At 43.7% G+C, this 19749-nt stretch overlaps 1 protein-coding gene across 1 annotated transcript in view; it reads right to left on the bottom strand.

Annotated features, from left to right (window-relative positions):
* LOC133126133 (kinesin-1 heavy chain) overlaps positions 1–18895 on the bottom strand; it is a 32407-nt gene extending 13512 nt beyond the window's left edge. The window contains exons 1-12 of the mRNA XM_061237981.1: positions 18511–18895; positions 6293–6380; positions 4909–4982; positions 4583–4687; positions 4336–4384; positions 3991–4046; positions 3625–3712; positions 2343–2467; positions 1790–1894; positions 993–1138; positions 625–773; positions 218–408 (exon numbers count right to left, since the gene is read on the bottom strand). Coding sequence (XP_061093965.1) covers positions 218–408; positions 625–773; positions 993–1138; positions 1790–1894; positions 2343–2467; positions 3625–3712; positions 3991–4046; positions 4336–4384; positions 4583–4687; positions 4909–4982; positions 6293–6380; positions 18511–18636 — 1302 coding nt within the window. The 5' untranslated portion in view covers positions 18637–18895. The remainder of the gene's footprint in view (positions 1–217; positions 409–624; positions 774–992; positions 1139–1789; positions 1895–2342; positions 2468–3624; positions 3713–3990; positions 4047–4335; positions 4385–4582; positions 4688–4908; positions 4983–6292; positions 6381–18510) is intronic.
* Positions 18896–19749: the final 854 nt, after the last annotated feature.

Genomic DNA, 19749 nt, shown 5'->3' with positions numbered 1-19749 from the left:
GGGTAATTGGGCTCGGGGGTTTGAGTTAGGGACTTTCCAAAAAAACAACATCGTTGCTCTTTGCGAACGATGTGTGGGTGTTTAAGATACTAAAACCAGGAGAACTCTGATGCGTGTGGGCCTGAAATAAGGCAAAACTCTCCACAAGCACATTACAGTCCAATACAGGGGGTTTCCAGGCAGCCCCACTGTGCCCCTGTTGTTTGAGTGGCCTGACCTTGTCGTCCAGCTGCTTGTAGAGCTTAGCAAGCTCCGCCTCGCACTTCTCCTTCTCCGCATCAGTGAGTCGGACCCCGGGAACTCCGGGTGTGGACGCAGGCTTGTCGTTGTTGACCACGTTGTCCAGGGCCAGAACCTCAGCATTGGCCTTCTCCTTGTCAAACTGCTCGTCCACTGGCACAGTCTCACCTGCAGGGGGCAGGGCATTCAGATTTAGGCCTCCATACGCTTAGTAGCCGACTCACCGTTCAAGGACCAACGTTATTCCATCTGCCACATGACTTTACAGGCGTTTAGTAGAAATTCTCACCCATCTCTAACAATAAAAGAGTTCAGACACTGTCCAGTTTTTGGTGTTAGCACGCTATGGTTTTGTTTGGTCTCTGACGAGGGTAAACTGCTCACCGTTCCTCCATCGGTTGAGTTCGTTCTCCAGCCACGTGATGTTGTTGCGCAGGGTCTTGTTCCTCTCCTTCTCCCTTTCATATTTCTTCTTCCACTGCTCCGCGGTCAGCTCCACATTCACACACACCGTGTTCTTAATGGTCTTCGCTCTGAATTTGTGGAATTCACATTAGTGTGCACTTCATCATTTCTGCCAGTTTTTCCTCTTTCATAGTGGTTTATATTATAAGAAAGTATAGCAAGAAACCGAATCCAACTGAGATTATGTATTGTATGCAATGTGATCATTATCATCAGCCTCTACTACAGGGTTCCCCCACCAATTAAGAGTAGTATCATGGCTATAGGAGCTATTCTATTGGTCTCACCTTTGCCCAAACATGAGGGTGGACTTGGTCTCAGCTTCATTGTAGGAGGAGGGGGAGCAGCAGATAACTATGGTGGTCCTGCAGTTACCCCCCAGAGAGTCCTGAAGGATTCTGGTCATTTTGCTGTCTCTGTATGGAACGTAGTTCTGTATGGGGTAAAAACAAGCATTTATATTTTTATTCACATGCTCATTTCATTTAATTTCATGAGTGACTTCTAATGAAATCTGCTTTATGGAATGTGCAGTTCATTCCTACTAAGTACCGTTAAGTATACGGCCTTGTGCCTTTGCAGTTTTTTTTTTTTTCTCCTAAATATTTGCTTTAAAAAATGTTTTATAATATCATGATTCATCAGGTCGCTGGATGGTTCGGTTCCTGCCTCAAAACGCTTTAGCTAGGAATGTTTATAGCAAACCTGAATAGGAAAGTCATTTCTATTATCATAAGGGTGACCGATGACGACAACACCTCGGTACTCTATTGAAGTCAAAGCCAGGCTGCTTTATCCACCCAATGAAACAAGTCAATGCTTGACTGTGTGGAGCACAGTCATCAGTTTTAACTTCAGTAGACTTATGTTTGTGCTTTCACATTTGTGTTCAGATTCTACAGGAAAGGGAATGGATTCAGTGCCAAGTACAGAGAAAGAAAATGTTCTGAGGCATTTCACCCAGGACTTTAACCTATGACCCTCCAGTACAATGGTCTAACTAAACTGCAACAGGCTGAAATCAGTGCAGGCTATAAACTGTGATATTCACGATTACGAACATAAAGAGCCGGCCTGTACTTACTGAACCCTCAGCCAGCGCCGAGATGACGTTACCGAGAGATGACAGAGACTTGTTGATGTTTTTGGCTTCATCAAGCACAGCTCCCTCTGCTCCAGTTTTGCTGACCTGTGCGCATACATACACACACGCGCACGCGCACACGCACACGCACACGCGCACACACACACACACAAATGTATTCACAAACATGCTTCAATATAGTGCCAAGAACCAATTAAAAAGGTAACAGTGTAAAAGAAAGCCATAACCTCGCAACTTGCGTAACTACTAAAGGATTCCATCACTAGGAAGATGAATCAACAATACAATGCAGATTAGGAAAATGTACTGGCACAACATACTTATGGATTTACCACAGGGTGTTGAATATGGTCTGAGACTTATACAACAGATTATTGCTGCCATTGTTCTGTCAATCCCCTGCTTAAGCAAGGAAATTACATTGCTGGGAGATATGACCATAGCCCTTGAGGGAAACTCTCAAACATGCAGTATCTTCAGGTAAAAGTGTTCCCCTGGTGAGTGAAAAGGGTCAAATGGTGAGCAGACGTACCTTCTCACTGCCGGCCAGATCCACCAGATAGAGCTTCCCGCTCAGCTTCTGCTCTGTCTGAGTGTTCTCCTGTTTGACGTTGATGAGGAAGATGCTGTGACTTCTGGAGCTGTGTTCATTCATATCTATAAAAGAGAAAATGCTTATTAGCTATTGTGCACACAGGGAACAGAGAGGCTCATCTATTCTCTCAACAGATTTTAATATTACATTTTATATTATCAGCAACCAAAAATGTTCAGGAAACAAAGCTGCTCCAAATATACTGTATATCCAAAGCAAAAGTATTTGCCGTTTATGAGAAACAATGACAAATGGATACGGGTTAAGAAGTAATACGAGTGCACACATAAATTAACATAAATATATTCTTAGTAATGCCTGGACTGCATACAGCATCACAGATCACCACTCTGACTATGAGATAATTTATTAATACTGGGCCTGGCCATGTATTAAGAATCCACGATTCTTCAAAATCAAATTTCTCCAGTTTCATCAGATTTTTTTTTGCTTTTTCAGCAATTAACCACACTCAGTTCCACAGAATTGAGGTCTGGAGATGCCATGGCCAGTCCTTCATTTATTGGCGATTTGTTCTTGGCATGGATATGCACTGTGGATAATTATACACTTTTAGCCAAGCTTGAGCTTGGAGCCAGATAACAGGTTTTAACCACAAGGTCCTTATGTACCTCAAATACCCTTGAACCATCAAAAAAAACTGGACACCAGTACATTTGTACCTCTCCTCTAAGTATTGCAGATTCTGAAGTGACCTATTTGTGCATTTCAGAATCTCTGCTGAATGGTCGTAATGAGCAGGCTGATAATGCCAGAATCTCTTTAGGGTCTCCAATCATTCCCTGGGTTGCTTCCCAAACCACTTTTCTCGCAGTAAAATGCTCTCTCGTTCCCTTCCTGGCAAGTTAGCGATCCTTCCATTAAGTCTGAACTTCCGGATGATAGACGAAGCTACACTCAAAGCTTTTGGACTACCTTTTCTCTTCAGTCATTTTTCTCTTTTGTTCCTAGGCCACCATTTTCCTGCATCCTATATTCAGCGAAATCAAGACACTTTTCAGAAATGCAGCCATGGCGATGGCTGAACAGTGGACAAATGCGGGACAAGGGCAAGGTCCTCCATTTTATGGTTTTACTCAATGCGCTGCGGAGATGACCAAATACGAACATCATGCCATCCGCTGAGTAAACAGATACAACTTCTCAGGTTTTCCTAGAACACGGCAGGGAACAGGAAATGTGGAATTCGACTACTTACTGGTCACGGCCACGTGCCGGTTAGATTTTCCTTCATCAATGGTGTCCATGACCTCCTCGGGGCTGCAGACGAAGCGCTCAGTGCACCCCTGAGACCGACACAAAGCTCTTAGGTTGCACAAAACGCCAACTTCCATTTGTCTAATTCAAAATGCACCATTTTACACCGGCGAGAAATCAATAGCAGCAGGCATTTATGTGTACTTAGGCAACCGTTGAATATGCAATGCCCAATTTACACTAACAAGGAAGCCTACCTTTCTGCAAGTGAGTGCATTTTACCCAGAGCATTTATACTGCCCATGACTACAGTGTTGTTTTTACCACTTATTATTATTGTTTATTTTGTTGAAAATTGATGCCTCACCTTGACATAGGGGACTCTGTTTTTGTCTTCGTGTACCGAGAGATTAGTCTTTGACACTGCAATGGAGAATCAGGGTCAATGCAGGCAGGTATTAATTTCAAATTCTGAATCAGCATTGTATTTTGGTATATTTACAGACATTAACAGATCTGCAGCCAGCCACTTTCAAAGTATGACTTTCTTGAGAAATAACATTCATCTTCTGCAGTTTAGAAAGGCAGCATATCAATGCAAATCTGTCTATTTCTGTACCACTTAAATTTTGAAGTACCCAGCTGTTACGCAACTTCATCAATTATCTCTACTAACACTGTGGAGACGAGGAAGGGAGCTTCTGAAACTCACCATCCAAAAGGTCCCGAATCTTGTCCAAGTATATTTCAAAATATGAAACCTGCAAAGAAAAACCAACTCATTAGGAAGAAAATCACTTCCAATAAAGTTCCCAGGTAGAGCCACATATCTCTCCCAATTATTCAGAGTAATTATTAGAGGGCAATTCCATGTGAGTTAATATTCAGTTCAGATTTTAAATTGTCACTGAATGGCTAAAAGCATTTTCAAAAATGAATGTGAAATATCAAGTACGCACCTTGATATGAAACTCCAGGTTCTCATCCATGGAGTAAATGTAGTTGAAAATGTCTTGGACTATTCTTGGGATGATTCCCATTCCGTCTGGGTCATGGAGGTTACCCTAAATAAAACAGACAAAACATTTAAATATTTCAACAGCTCGAAACCCACTGCATCACCATTACTCACAAAACCTTGACAAGAAATATGATGAAAACCATATATTCACATAGTTACTGGTTGGCAAATGCAGCTTTCATCTATTTGAAGTTCCATTGACAATAATTAAATGGATTACAAATGAAGTTTGAAATTTAGTAAAATATGATTTAAGTGCATTACCTCCATGGTGTGTGTTTTTCCGGATGAGGTTTGCCCATAGGCAAATATAGTTCCGTTATAGCCTTCAAGCACATCTGTTGAGAAGACACAGAACAGAAGCTGAAATAAATAAAAGGGCAAACAGCACTGTGGAAAAAAATTGACTCCTAACTTCTGCACACAAATGTAAGTAAATAAATGCATTGTTAATGGTTAATATCTATTGCTGGAAGAAGGAGACAACTTCAAGTCAGTGAGACTAAGCCATTTTTACAGCTCAGAATGTCCCAGTGAGAATATCTCTTCTGCTACTTTCTTGAATATATTTTAGTATTGCACTGTATCTGCCAGCTTTGCGGCATCACTAGATGTTAACAAAGATTATACATTTAACTACAGGGGTCCAAAGGGAACCAGTGTTATTATTAGCCAGCAAACATCTGTTGTGCTGGATTTACAGCAGCAAAAATGTATTAAAAATCCGTAGTTTAACCTAAACTTAGCAATGCCAAGTCATTGGTTCCAAATTGAGTACTGCTTTAAACGGTTTACCACACCACAGCTAAGATTAATAGAGAGCGACAATGAGCTTAATGTATGATTTGCCTTCTTTTTGGGTGTTTTTGGACATTGTGATGACTGTAAGCTCCTAAGATTTGCGTGCAAATTTCTTTCCGCCTCAATACCGTTGGCATTCTTGGAATATGTGCGATGTAGTAAGTGTCCCAGTGAGCCACAGATCCTCATGGAAAGGCAATAAATAAATGTCATGGTTAGCCTTATTTACATATATGAATACTTTCTCAATATTTCATGATCTTATCCAGTGAAGGCGTTTACACTGAAGACTGCGTCAGTACAGTTGCGGTTGGAACCACAGCTATTCTCGTTTGCCAGCTATGGCCGGGAGTTCACAGCAGAAGGGCATAGTCAGACACCGGGGAGAGTGTGGGTTTGGGCCAGGGTTCCTCAGGTTTCCCACGCTTTTGTTCCACCTGAAGATGCATCAGGCTCCCACACCCTTCCAGCCCTCACCAGTGCAAGAGACAAGCGTAGCGTAGCGGTTAAGCTACATGACTGGGACCCGCAAGGTTTGGCGGTTCGATCCCCAGTGTAGCCACAATAAAATCCACACAGCCGTTGAGCAAGGCCCTTAACCCTGCATTGCTCCAGGGGAGGATTGTCTCCCGCTTAGTCTATAAAAGCGTCAGCCAAATGACATGTAATGCAGTTTTGGACCACCCGCTCCTTAACCTCTTTCACAAGTAGTTTGTAACTGCAGACTCTTCAGTAGATGGCCGCGCACAGAGACTAATCAGAGTCCTGATCCCGCCTCCCACCCGCTGTGCGGTGAGGAGACACACACGCGCCCCTGGGGTAAAGCCAGCCCCTGACACGTCCCTACCTTTGACAATCTTCTGGGCACAGGCGTTGTACACTTGCTCCTGCGTGGTGCTGGACTGGAACACTCGATCAAACATGTACGGTTTGCCCTGCACCAGACAAGGAGAGGGAAAGAGGGGGAGGGGGAGAAGAGGAGAGAAACACACCACATTTTAGAGGCAAGCACCACCAATGCATCAGCAGTAACAGTATCAGTGTGCAACACAGTGAATAAGAACAGAGTGCTTCATGGTCATAGCCTTGTGGCACACCTTTCCTGTGCAAAACTGTTAGCCATATAGATGCACATTAACAGAGTTTATAACGCTGCTCAGTTCCCAGGGAACTTCAACCTCTCGCAATAAATGCTCTTCAGTCATACTGGAAGCATGGAGCAAGAGTTGGTGTGGGTGGAGTGGATATTACACCAAACCAAAATAATAAAAAATACTAAAACTACCCCATTGTACATCTGCCTGCAGACACAAAACACTGATTACACAAAGGAAGCAGGGCAAAAAAAAAAAAAAATTAAAAAAGGTTCATAATTAGGTTTGACTACGCCTGGAGAGAAGCATGAATTACAGACCAATTAGATTTCCAGAAATATGGCATTACTATAATGACCTGCCACCCACCGGCTCAGGGGACCTGATAAACCATAACAGCCTCCTCGCCACAGAGGGGCCTGCCAGCTGCGCCGCATGCTGGGAAGCTGTGATTACACGCCGTGTACGCCGATTCACTGTCTGCCCCTTACCCAAATCAGGAGCACGCTCTTCCCAGACTGAGGAGCGGGTGAGGAAACACAGTGCAGAGCAGAGGCCTGAGCAAAGGGGCAGGGGTCTGAAGTAGCCAACGGGACAGACGACGGACAGTTAGACGTGAGGAAGTTCACGGACAAAGATGTGAGAAAGACGACCGGTGACCCGCTGGTTGAGAAATCAGAAAGGCCTTTCCATTAAAGCTCAAAGGATTTTATCTCCGATTCGTCATGCAATTAGACGGTCCTCCATTATTAATGGGTCTAAAGGATTGCTCAGTGCTGCGAGTCTCTGCTTGCCTTAGTGGAGAGCTATGAGCTTCGCTATCCAGGCCAAATGAAACATGAACACCGTTTAAAAACCTCGGTTTTCACCCAAGTTACTTTGTTCACACTAGTTTCTGTCCTTCTGGGCTGAGCCTGCAGAGATGAACACTGTGCTTCAGCTCAGAGGCCGGCTGGAGCAGCTGTTTAGGACCACAGGATGACATTTGGGGGGGCAGCTGTCCACACCATGTGCCCCCCACCCTGGCACCACCCCACTCAGCCACCCACACAGGCATTCAACTGCTCCCCCATTCCATGATCTGACTAGGGCTGTGAAAATATGCGACATGCAATAATGTTGTTGAACGATGCGGCTTGTGATGAATAAACAAATATTGAAGTGTGCACAGTTCTAATGTTTTTCTGCTTTAGGGACACATAGGCCCCTGACAATGAATAGCCAATGCAAAACATCCATTTAAATTAATACTATACATTGCAGTTCAAGCAGTCTTTTGCGATGAGCTTATCGTGCATGTTCATACGTCGATGACGATGAGGATAAATAAACAATCTGAATCTGACCTTACCGATTTACAGACGTTCGGTTCAGGGTCAGTGCACATTTGAAGATCCATTGGACTATTGGCGGACTTCAGGCACCAGCACAGGTTGGAGTGTGCCAGGCCAGACTTTAATGCAAGTTGCATTACAATTCCAGTACAGAACAGTGACTGGAATCGAATGCCTCACACTGCAGTGGTCACGCTAGCCCATGGAATGTTTGACATAATATGCCAACACGCAATGAATTTTTTTATTGTCACAATTGTAACAGAAACGGGATGAAATGGCAGGATTAGTGGGATGAAATAAGTTATTATTCTGGAACTTTGGCTCTTTTTCTGCATAAAAAAAATACAGAATCCTGGGCTAAATGGAAGTAATTTCTTGCTCAAGAGAATGCTGAGAGAGAAATGAGAAACAGGGCTCACCCCAAGGAATAAAAAGTGGCGGTGCGGCACTCTGTTCCCTCACTTACACAACTGTGTAACGAAAATAGCCCAAGACACCTGTATATTGTTGCCTCTCTACCTACTCGCAATCAGGGGAGAGACCCGAGTTATGTGAACTACTTTGTCAAGGCAGGGAGAAAGAAATGACCCTTCAGTACCCGACTTTCAGATTGGCCAACTCAAGCCACACCCCCCTTGTCCGTGGTCCGCGGACCCATGTTGGGCCCATGTTGAAAAATTCAGCGGAGGACTAAGAGAAAGCCACGTGGGGTGGCCATATTCTCACAGCGGAACGGCCACAATTGACACGGTGAAGAGGAATCTGCCAGGGAGCAGAGACCGCATCTGACTGCTGTCGACCGGCTGGGGTGAAGGGCTTCGCAACTGGTGACGACAGCGGTCTAGACTGCGAGACACCCCCCCCACCAAAAACACCAAGCCTTCCCTGACAGAGCGGCAGGAAAAATAACCACCCCGCCATTCCCGCTCCCAAATCTCACGCGGCTCAGCTGTCTCCCGGTCGCCAACTGCCGCCATTCCGCCAGAGACACAAAGGGCATCGCGGTCAGCACTCAGGCGGGGCTCATTACGTCTGTCAGAGGAACGCGGGGCACAGTCGCTTCTGCTTCTGGGCATACCAATACTCGCCGCCCAACCCATGGGCCCACTCCAGCTCTGCGTTCCTGTTACGACCGCGACAATAGCCGCAACCGTGAATCAACTGCCAATGCCGCAAACAAACGGCTAGCTTCGGGAGCTGTGCCAGGTCTCCACTGGGAGGAGTAGGAGCACGACTCTCTTTGCACCTGACTATTCAGTGCTGACTATTGAATGCTGATAGACAAAGCAGCAGCATGGGGAAGTCAGCACACTGGTCCCTTTGAAGAAGACGGGATGAATCTGCAGGGAAAGCACTGCTTCCCAATAAGCACACAGCCACTCCATTCAATATCTCAGGGGAAGTTCAGGGCCGCAAAACCAGTAACCGTTTCTACAAACACCAGACACACACATAAGAAAAACAGCTTTGTGAAGAAAGCGGTCGCATTGGACACAATTGTCTGTCTAATGAGTGAATGTCATGGTGAAATGAGAGCACTGTTGTGGCCCTGTTCGTGGGCAGAACCCTCAGCCGTTAGGTAAATGACTCTTACGATGAGAAGAACACAACACATTTTAATTGCATATTTATCATTTAGGTAATTATCAGAAGACAAAGTAAAGAACCTGCTCTGTGAATGAACTGGTAGGATGTGAGAAATGGGGCAACCCAAAGTGGAGTGAGATGTCAGTAAGATCAGAGTTTCAGGAACTCATTGGGAGTCACTCCTGAACTGCCCCAGGTGCAGGACACCACTGCATTCCACACTTGTTATAACCTGCTGAAGAGACCAGGCTCAGTGCAGGTCAGGCACACCGACTCAAAAACCCTGCGCTACTGCCTACTGAACTGAGCTGGGTTCTGTGCAGTTCAGCACCCGTTTGTCCCAATGACTGTGCCAACAAGGCTATAACCTGCGCAGCCAGGGAGAGCCTCCAGCTCAGTCATCAGCTGACCAGGCAGTCACAAGACACAGATCCACAGCAACAGCAACGCTGCCAAGGCCCAGGGACAGGACAGACAACTTCCCAGCCACAGCCGCCAGGGGGGAACAGTTCCGTCAAAGCAACCCAGGACAGTCTGCATTACCCAAACAACAGGTCCGCAACAGTGTCACCCAATGGACCGTAAGAACAAAACACACTTACAGAAGCCCCAGTCATTATGACCCACGTGGGACCTGCGATCACATCCATGACATAATATCCTCTCAGCGACACTTCTGAGAAACCGTGCAGACACAGACTACACTATAAAAGGATTTGCCTGACATTTCCCTCGGGTCTGCACAAGTAAATTAAAGCAGGACGGGACCTGCTTTGTTTTTCTCCAGGCTGCCAATCACAACCACCAAGGGGTACCAAAGAATGTGTTAACTGGTAATAAATCTGCATACAAAAATATGGAGATTTCCTCAATGGCTAGAGCATGAGTCTCAGTGCTCCTCCATTAAGCTGCCAATCAGTCGTGTTTATACGGTGTTATTGGAGGAAAAGGCTTCTAATCCTATTCATTCAGGTTTAATTATTCACCTACAGAGGCCTGCCCCCAGCTTTGAGATGGTTACAGGCAATAAAAGCACAGTAATTCCCTCAAATCCCTTCAAAGCTTTAAATACCTGCATCATGTGATAGAAGTTAAACTTTTTTTAAATGTTATTTTAAATAGCAAATGAACAGCCAGGTCTGGACATGTCATTGTCAGTCATTTTCCAAATTAATTTCATCACAATATTAACTAATTATCAATCGGTTATAAGTTTGACTCTTCAAATGCCACTCTTCAAATGAGTTAAACACAGACATTCCCCCCCCATTCATGAGCTTTAATTGCTGGCTTTTCATGTGGTTATGACCACGATCTTGCAGAGCTACAGAAACCAGGTAAGCCTGCATAGCAAAAAAAAAAGCATTAGCTGGCAAAATATAATCACAGAAATTAAGACAAAGAGCACATAATTGGCATCAGCCTTTTGTCAGCGATTGTGTGGATTCAGCCACAACATTCCAGAAATGTCTATGGCGTGACGAAGACCCAGCTGCTGGCTTAGCCAAAGCTGGAGCTTGACAGGAAAGCACATTCATCTTTGTTACCCCGTCTTGCAGTTCATTTCTGCAGTTTATAACACAGCAGTCAACTGACACCCAAACGTTAAGAACTTGTTCCGCTTAGCAGTCCCTCGGCAGGTGAAGCTTGGCACTGACATCACCTGGAGCGTGATATTAAAAACATCGTCAAAATGTCGGAAGTGGGCGAGCAGCTCTCCACAAATGTGAGAAAAAGAGAAGGAAACGCACGTCTACATGATCTGAAAGACAGAGCCATCTTATTCTCTACAGCATGGCAACAGAGTCCCAAAACACTTCCATCTGCTCTCTGGAGGGGCCCATGACACACTATCTGCGGTTTATCAGGACCAACATCATGCACAGCAAGGGAGCCATTTGGGGGGGTATATCTAGATACCTCGGCAGGCCCCAACCGCCCCATGGTGAAAGACACCCAACGAACCTGCCAGTTTAAAAAGGGAGGTGACGATCGGTCTGTGCCGAAGTATCGCCCTAGAGCAACGCCGGTCTGAAGGGAAACCGGGTGTGGCCCTTCCGCATTACGATTTCCGGCAGCGCCGATTAATCGGGGTAAGCAGTGCTGCTGCTCCATATTCAGCCCAGAGGCAGCAGTGAGGAGAGCGGCCATTATAATCACTCCCATCTCCCAAGAGTCGTTACTGCATCCTTACTTCACCCATTTTATCATCTGCGTGTGGCAAGCTATTCACATGATAATTTGAAGAATAAGATTTTAAATGCAGAGACAATTCCAAGCTGAAGGCATTTAAGGAGAAGGCTAATCAAACACGTTTAATTCAATGTACCAAAAACATGGCTACTGTTTAAAAAAACTGTTACATCATGAAGGTCATCAAGTATTTTTACATGCAATATCTAATGTTATACAGACAACCTTTCATTACAAAGGTAGTAGAAGAAAATTACCTCAGCCCCAATTTAATTCTAATAAATACAGTGGGGTGCAAAAACCCGGGCCCCCCTGGTTTAAAGGTCTGTTACAATGAATCTGTACGTGAGGGAAAGCAAACCTGAAATGTAAATGTTAATCGTGAGACCTTTCTACATATTTCTGCTTCTCATTGTATAAACGATTTTAAAAAATGAAAAGGGCCCTGTGCAAAACTTTGAAAGCCCTTTTTGTTTATTCTTTGTTACTTTTTAAAAAGATGAGGGCTTCAATTGAGTGAATATAACTCCAGGGCTGAAATGTAATTTCATTCTAATAAATATGAGCAGAAATGGAGCGGCTGTCTGGCTCATCCTGCTCAGGCACTAGTGCAGGGATGGGCCCCATCATTCGCTATACAGTGCCGGGAAAACGCATTTGCTGCCTTCGTGATTTCCTTTATTACTGTATGTCTGTATTATAGCACGGAATTGTTTCAGATTCAGAAGGGAAACTGAGTAAACATTTCTTTCAAATTATTTCATTTATTTAATGGAAAACGTTATCAAACACCCATATCACCCATTTGGAAAAAAAAGTATCTGCCCTCAGTTACCCAATCTACCGATTAACCAAATGCATTTGCTTGACACAGCCAGCCCTGTTGAATCTAAACCTCACTCATGTGGCCGGCCTGTGAAAATTTCTCCAATGGCGCAGCAACAACTTATCCAGGAGGTCAAAAATAATTCAATCAAAAGAATGTTTAGTCATGACATGAAACCCAATACTGCAGGACCTGAAATGAGCAGTTCATGCTCAAAAACCTCATTTTGAATTAAAGGAGTTTGACAAAGAAGAGTGGGCTAACATTCCTCCACAGGGATGTGAAATACTTGGGTTATATCACTCGCTCCAAAAAGGGGAGAAAGGGGGGGTGGGGGGTAAAATCATCAGCATATATGAATACATACAGAAAATATGTGGTGGTTAAAAAAAGCTCTTTTCATGACTGTTTTGTGCATTTGTTGTGACCACCTTTAAAACTACATTCTCTGAGTTACACTGCCGGGCAGTTTTATAAGAAAAGCCGAAGCAGTCAACAGAAGAGTTAGACTATATGAACTGAGAAACAGAAATTTTCCGTTGAATACATGCAAAGATATACGATGCCGCTGGAATGGTAACAGAATTAATACACTCCAGCTATGGCAGAAAACTTTTCATGTAGGCTGTGGTGTGCCTGAGAAAATCTTCTGACCGCACAGAACAACAGAGACCCTGAGGTTTCTCCAAGACACTGGATCCTTCTGAAGCGGTCACCTTTTTTTCCAGCCATGAGCTATAAAATCAAGACAAATAAAAGGCTTTAAAAACAGTGATTTGCTTTTAATTTTAGTCATTTTGTAATACTGCTTTTTTTAAACAGTCTCTCTCACCATTATGATGTTAAATTTTATGTAAATTTGTACCCTGACATGAAAATGTCTGGGATCAACTGAGGTGAAAAAGTCGCGTCCAACACGCCACAACCTCTGAGTTATACACAGAACCTCTGCATATGAGGGAAGAGCACTCCATGGCCCCATGCCGATCTGAAAAATTGTTAGCCTTTAAAAGCTCACTTGCCCCTTGATTAAAGAGGGGAATCCCCAAAGTAACCCAGATGTAAGGGCATTCCAAGGGCACTCCAATCCAAATTAAGCAAGTGGAGGGGAAATCCACACTTCAACCCTTGATTTTCCTTCCTCCAATGGAGCCAAGGGGAGAATATCGTGTCCACCCGCATGGCCTGTAGCTTGGAACACGTGGCTCACTGGGAAGAAATACGGGAGCTAGAAAATGGCTCCCATCTCTCTGTCCAGTGTCTGAGTCAGAGGCAGGCTCCCTCCCAACTGCTGACATGAATCGCCTGCAATCCACAGCCTGAATCGCCTGCAAACCACAGCCTGAATCGCCTGCAATCCATAGCCAGGATCGCCTGCAATCAGGCCTGAATCACCAGATTACCAAACCCACACAAACACACACACACAAAGCCACAATCCAATACTGAAACTGAAGGTCAGTCTCTGGTTGGTGGAGAGGGCAGGGGTGGGCAATATGTTGCCAGGAGATATGTGGAGGGATTACTGAGAGAAGCAGCCATCTACATGGAGGCCCAGGGGTTAAAAAGAAACACTGTTATTAAAATCAGCAGCACCAGCTACTGAACAATGGAAGACGCCCAGAAACCACAATGTGAATGTACATTCACTACAACAAAGAGACTCTAACCCAGGCTACCGCTAGCTGCACACCACTTTCCCTGAGCTCTGGACATAGGAAATGAGCTAATGCGATTCTATAAAAAGACATGCCTGAACAAAGAGATAGTGCACTGGTTACTGCCCTGCACAAGTTAGCCCATATTAGCCTTAAACCCCCACCCCTCTTAGTATCAGACTGGACCGGCGACAACAAAATGGGGCTGTGTCACATTTTCATTGCACAGACACATTTTAAGAGATGCAAATACGAATTCAGCCTATACTACTTACTTAGACACTGGAGCTCAACAGACACTGGAGCCCAAACCGCAGGACTTTACATTCCTTCAGCCTACATTTCCAGGAACGAGTTCAACATTTCAGATTCCGCAAAATTACTCGCTCACAATTTGCGAGTGCCAATTACACACACGTGCCGAGATGCCGACAAAGCAAGCACTTACCAGTCCTCTGGCCCTGTACATATTTTTCTGTAATTGTGAAGGAATGTTTGCAAGAATCTACTTCTGGCCATAGTTGAGCCAGGCCGAGAGAGGATACACTGCAGATGCACTCTGGAGGAAGACAGGCGAGGGTAATGAAAAGAAGACGAGTGTTTTGCGGGTCATCGGTTTTCCTCTCCGCACCTCAAAGCTCCAGTAACTGTCCCAGTCAACACAGACCCGTCTTCCAACCCTACACAGTCTACAGGGCTCTGCTCAAACATTTTACCAAGGAGCACGACTGAAATTTAGGAACAAGCCAATGCATTAGTACCCCTAAATTATTTTTCAGTTAGCACTTGCAATTCTTAGGAGCAAATACTAATAAAATGGGAGTACTGTAGAAGTCTGTCGGACCGCCACACAACCCCGTACATGGAAATTTGTTGAGTCAGGCTTTGGAGCATTAGTTGACAGTGTGACATCAAACCCACCATTGGTTGCACTTAGTTCCCAAGCTTTGCCTCTGTAATCATGTAATACCCTTGTAAATTTAATTAAAAAGGATTGTGGATTTTTTCCACAAACATTTGTTTTTACTGACCAAGAGATTTTGTCAAAACAGCAGTGAAAGGCCAAATGATTTATCGATCCATAATTACAGTGCCAAGACTACATTTTCATTGTGTGCCCGTCTGGACCATTACTGGCATTCTCTGGGGAGGCAGTGCAAAAGGATGGACTTCAGTGAATACATTTGCAATTTAAGCCTATGTCTCCACAGCATTAATGCCAGAGGTGAGCGAAGGGAATGGTTACAAAGACTTAGAAGAGGAAACAAAGATAAACCTAGTGTGTGAAAAAAAAAAAAAAAGTGTTTAACACCGTCCACATTCATTTTTCTTATTGTCTGGGGTACACTTTTTTTGGATACAATTCCTTCAAAACTCCTCGGCTGATGCTCATACTATTTTTAATGAAGCTTCACATTAAAACCCAATACATCCTGATTACCTGTCAATCCTTGAAGAGGAAGGCAGCTCCCCGTGTAAATGACTGCTTCTCAAATTCAAATGAATTATTCCAAGTGATTAATTCATAGAAATTAAATATTGATCACATAAGCACAGACTGTTCTTAGTTCTATTGGAAATGATAGCTTTCATAAAGTGACATCACTACTTTAACACTCTGAGCTCCATCATGGCGCCTAGTTCTGTCACAGCTACCCAGTGTCACTCAGCAATCATAAAACTATCATTTTATAGAGTGGGTAGGACAAATTGCTCAATCTAATTAAGAGCAGTGATAAGGGTCACGGGAGACTAGGGTGGGGGTAGGTTACGTTGTTCAGGCTTGGGAATGAGGGTGTGAATGTGATCTCATGATTTTATAATAATGCATTTGTGTATATATTTTAAATATATCAACGTACCCTGGGACGGTAGACGGAAACTAGCTAGGAGTTCAAATCTAGACATACCATGGCTGACTTCTAGTGCTTGTTTACAGTTATATTTAAATTATCTCTCCCCGTGGTTAAGCAGTCATTGAAGTCAAAATGAAAAACTTTAGCCAAAGTGTTTCAATCAGCTAGCAATAGTGTTGCCCAGGATTTGCAAGCAATCAGGGACATGGAGCAACTGCCTCTGCTTCTCCCTGATCCAGAAACTGTTGCGGTCTTGGAGATGTGCAAGTGGCCAAGAACTATTTTCTTGTAAATAATTATTGTTATTTTTTTAATATATATATATAAAAATAAATAGAAACACTTAAGTGTATTGTGTCAATGATATTGAATACCAAACAATGCCCATTAGCTGTAAAATGACAATGTACCACTGCCTGTCCTGAGTTATCATGTAAATAATGCATTGCAAGGGACTAAACCATGCTGCGGCAGTATTTGCAGATGTGCACACGCGATTTAATTCAGAACTGTCATATCCTGCAATGGAAAAAGCAACATGGTTTCATATTTCCATTCTCCTGGCCTTTTTTTGTCTTTTAGAAACATGGGAAAGTTAATCAGCAAAAATATTTTCTAATAAACACTCCCAATGGCAGCTAGCTACGGGGGCCTAGAACACTTCCTCGACATTGCTCTGTACCACTGACTGAACAATGGGAATTGTAATCACGCACGGGGTTTATTCAGTGTAACAGAAGCAGCTCATCACGCCAGATCATATCTGACAGCTAAGCTCTCAGCCATTACAGAATATTCAAATATTCCAAAGACACCAGTCGTTTGTATTTTTACGTTTTTTCAAAGAATAGCAGCCAGTTGAGACAGGATACAGATAGGAATCTTCTGATAATACAAAACACAAAAACAAGGCACTATTATTGACTGAGTTTGCAGTCTTTGTTTCCATCAAGCCGTTCACGTTAATTCAGCACAACCTTAAGCCTTTTATGACAGCTGTCATCCCTGCTGGCGACTGCGACACAAACTCAATGGGCAAGTGAAGTCAGCTATCGCTACTTTACGTCCATGGCTAGCGCCAAATAAATGTTGACGTTGCTACTCAGGCGTGACACATAACTGAACCGATTGTGGCAAGCTAGCCGACTTTTACGAAGTAAACACACGAGAGTGTATTATTACAAGAAGTAATGCCGTGAGTGTGACCTTTGCTGTGCCTACTACGGACCAGCAGGCTAGATAGCTAACTGACGTCGTTCTGAATGATATCACTTTACGAATTAACGTTAGGAAACTAGTAGCAACGAGCTAACGTTGGCAAAATTCGTTACCTATGAAAGTTATTCCAGTGCATCCAACGTAACGTTAGATGTTACTTAAAAATACCACTCATGACAAATTGGCAAAAAATAAAGTTGCTTTATCATTTCAAAAAGACAAGCATCGGCAACTGTACTTAAAATAAAACCACCTGTTACACGCCCTCCTTTCTAACGTTAGCTAGCTAACTAAGGTATACTAACTCTGGCTATCTAGAGAGCTAGTTGTCTAGTTAGCGCATAAGCAAGCTAGTTTACACAATGGTATAAGGCCAAAGTTATTAGAGCAAGCCGTGGTGATGGAGGATATGCGCTTATGGCCTGTGAGCCTTTGTTTTTAAACGTAGACAAGTTAGGCCGCAAACATGATCTGGATTCGAGCTAACCTATATAAAGTCCAGTGTGAGGTGGCTAAGTTATCATTCTAGGTAGCTCTAGAAAACGTTTGTAAATGTCATGTCTTTACGGTCCACAAATAGCTGGCTAGTATTTAGACCCCCAAATAAAATATTTGAACCACCAACCAGAGCAGCTAGTCTTTCTAGATAGCTAACTTAGCTAACTAGCTCGCAAACATATGCAGATTTGCGTTAGCTCGCTAGCATGCCAACCAGACAGCAACAGTAGGCGGCTACAGCGGTCTCGTAGTCGGACTCAGTCCTAGCCAACGTTAGCTCGCAATAATTTAGCAGACAAGGTTAACGTTCACTGGGTTATGTAGCTAGCAGCTAACACAAAATATAACTAACGTTTTTTAGTTTGGCAAGTCTGCAGAAATGCGTTAGTAACCAACTATAGCTACTAGCCAACTAGCTGGCTGGCTACTTTCGTCATTTTCCATCATTGCTATTAGTTAGCAATCCACAGGCTACTGGCCTGCTATGCTAACAAAAACGCTTTGTACTTAGCTAGCTAATCTAACTATGTCCTAACGCTAAGTTATGAATTACAGAAACACGACACGTTGGTATGTCTAATTGATCAACATATATGCGCTGTAACGTTAAATTTGATTTATTATTCGTAGGAAACGACGTTAGGCTATATTTCTCGACAGCCAAGTTAAGCAAGTGTGATGTGTCAATGGGGGTGGACAAGCACGCAGACACTGCCCTTGCCTACTTGGCTGTTAACCCTCGCTGTAAACCGCGATTAATACCTTTGCTAGCTAGACAGGGAGCATTTGCCAACTTACTCCGATAATAACGTTGTCCTCCGCTTGAAATTTCGGGATATATTTATCCCCTCTCATCACTTCTGAACCGTTCAAGGGCCTGAAACGGCACATCACTTTAATGGTGCACTCCGCCGGGTCCGCCATCTTCGCCGAGTTCTGGGATGAAACTCACAGTACCAACTAGATCCTGTTCAGGAACCGCCCTGGCAAAAGCAAACGGAGCCGCACCCCTATACAGTCGTGGATTATCGCACAAGCTACCCCTCCGTCGGTTTCTCGGTATTGTGTGTCCCCTCTGCTCCAGCGGACAGGAATCACTTCCTCTCCAATATGGCAGCCATGGTACCGGCGGCTCTCTGGATCTGTGTCGGTAGCTGGATCGCAAACGCCTGGTGACGTCACCTCTGCAGCTAACGGCTACATCATCAGCAACTTTTACCATCATTCCTTGGGAATATAAGAGGGTGTCCACGATCACAAATTCGCCGAATTCTCACCCAGAAGTGAAATCTGTAGCTCTCTGTATTTCTCCTTCAACTGCTGAGATAATGAATGGATAGCTATATGGCTAACATGGAATTCGATTCAACATGCTTGCAACATTACTTCCGTTTTGTTTCTGCGTGTAACTAAGGCAGTTTAACGCGGAGCTCACAGTTCATAAAATATCACATATTTATTGTCATAAATGATGAGGTATTACTACAATGCTATAACATGCTATGGGTCATCTAGATGCAGTCAAGTGACCACGGGGAGACCATCACATTTACTTAAGGTAGCCCAGGCCCTTTCTTGTGATCATACATGTTACCTCAGGGTCATTGTGTGATCAGTTCAACCAAGTGAATCTCTAAAAATTAAACCTGTATCTGACTTGTTCACTATTTTACAAAGCCCCATAACACAATCTAATAGCTACATTGGCAAGACTCATGATATTACAGTCGTAATGCTAAAGTGACCACTGAAATAGCAACCAAGTGAAGTGCTAGAGTTAGATTGTTTATTTAGAAACTTCAGTCTACCAATCTGGGGCAATTGATTTTTACTGTCCAAAAATGATGGAAAAGGGCTTAAAGGTTTTTTTTGTTTTTGTTTTAAGGTATAGTATACTCCATTATTCTCAAACACAGGCAGTTTTTTTGAAAACCTTTGTAAGACCAGGAGCGTTTATCAGCCTCATATACTCAGTGAGCACTTTATTAGATATTTATTAGACTTATTTTGTAGACTTACTGGTCTTCTGCTGCTGTA

The sequence above is a fragment of the Conger conger genome, chromosome 4, assembly GCF_963514075.1.
Source record: "Conger conger chromosome 4, fConCon1.1, whole genome shotgun sequence".
NCBI lineage: Eukaryota > Metazoa > Chordata > Actinopteri > Anguilliformes > Congridae > Conger > Conger conger.
Note: the sequence above shows the minus strand (reverse complement) of the source record. Positions and strands in the feature narration are given on the sequence as shown.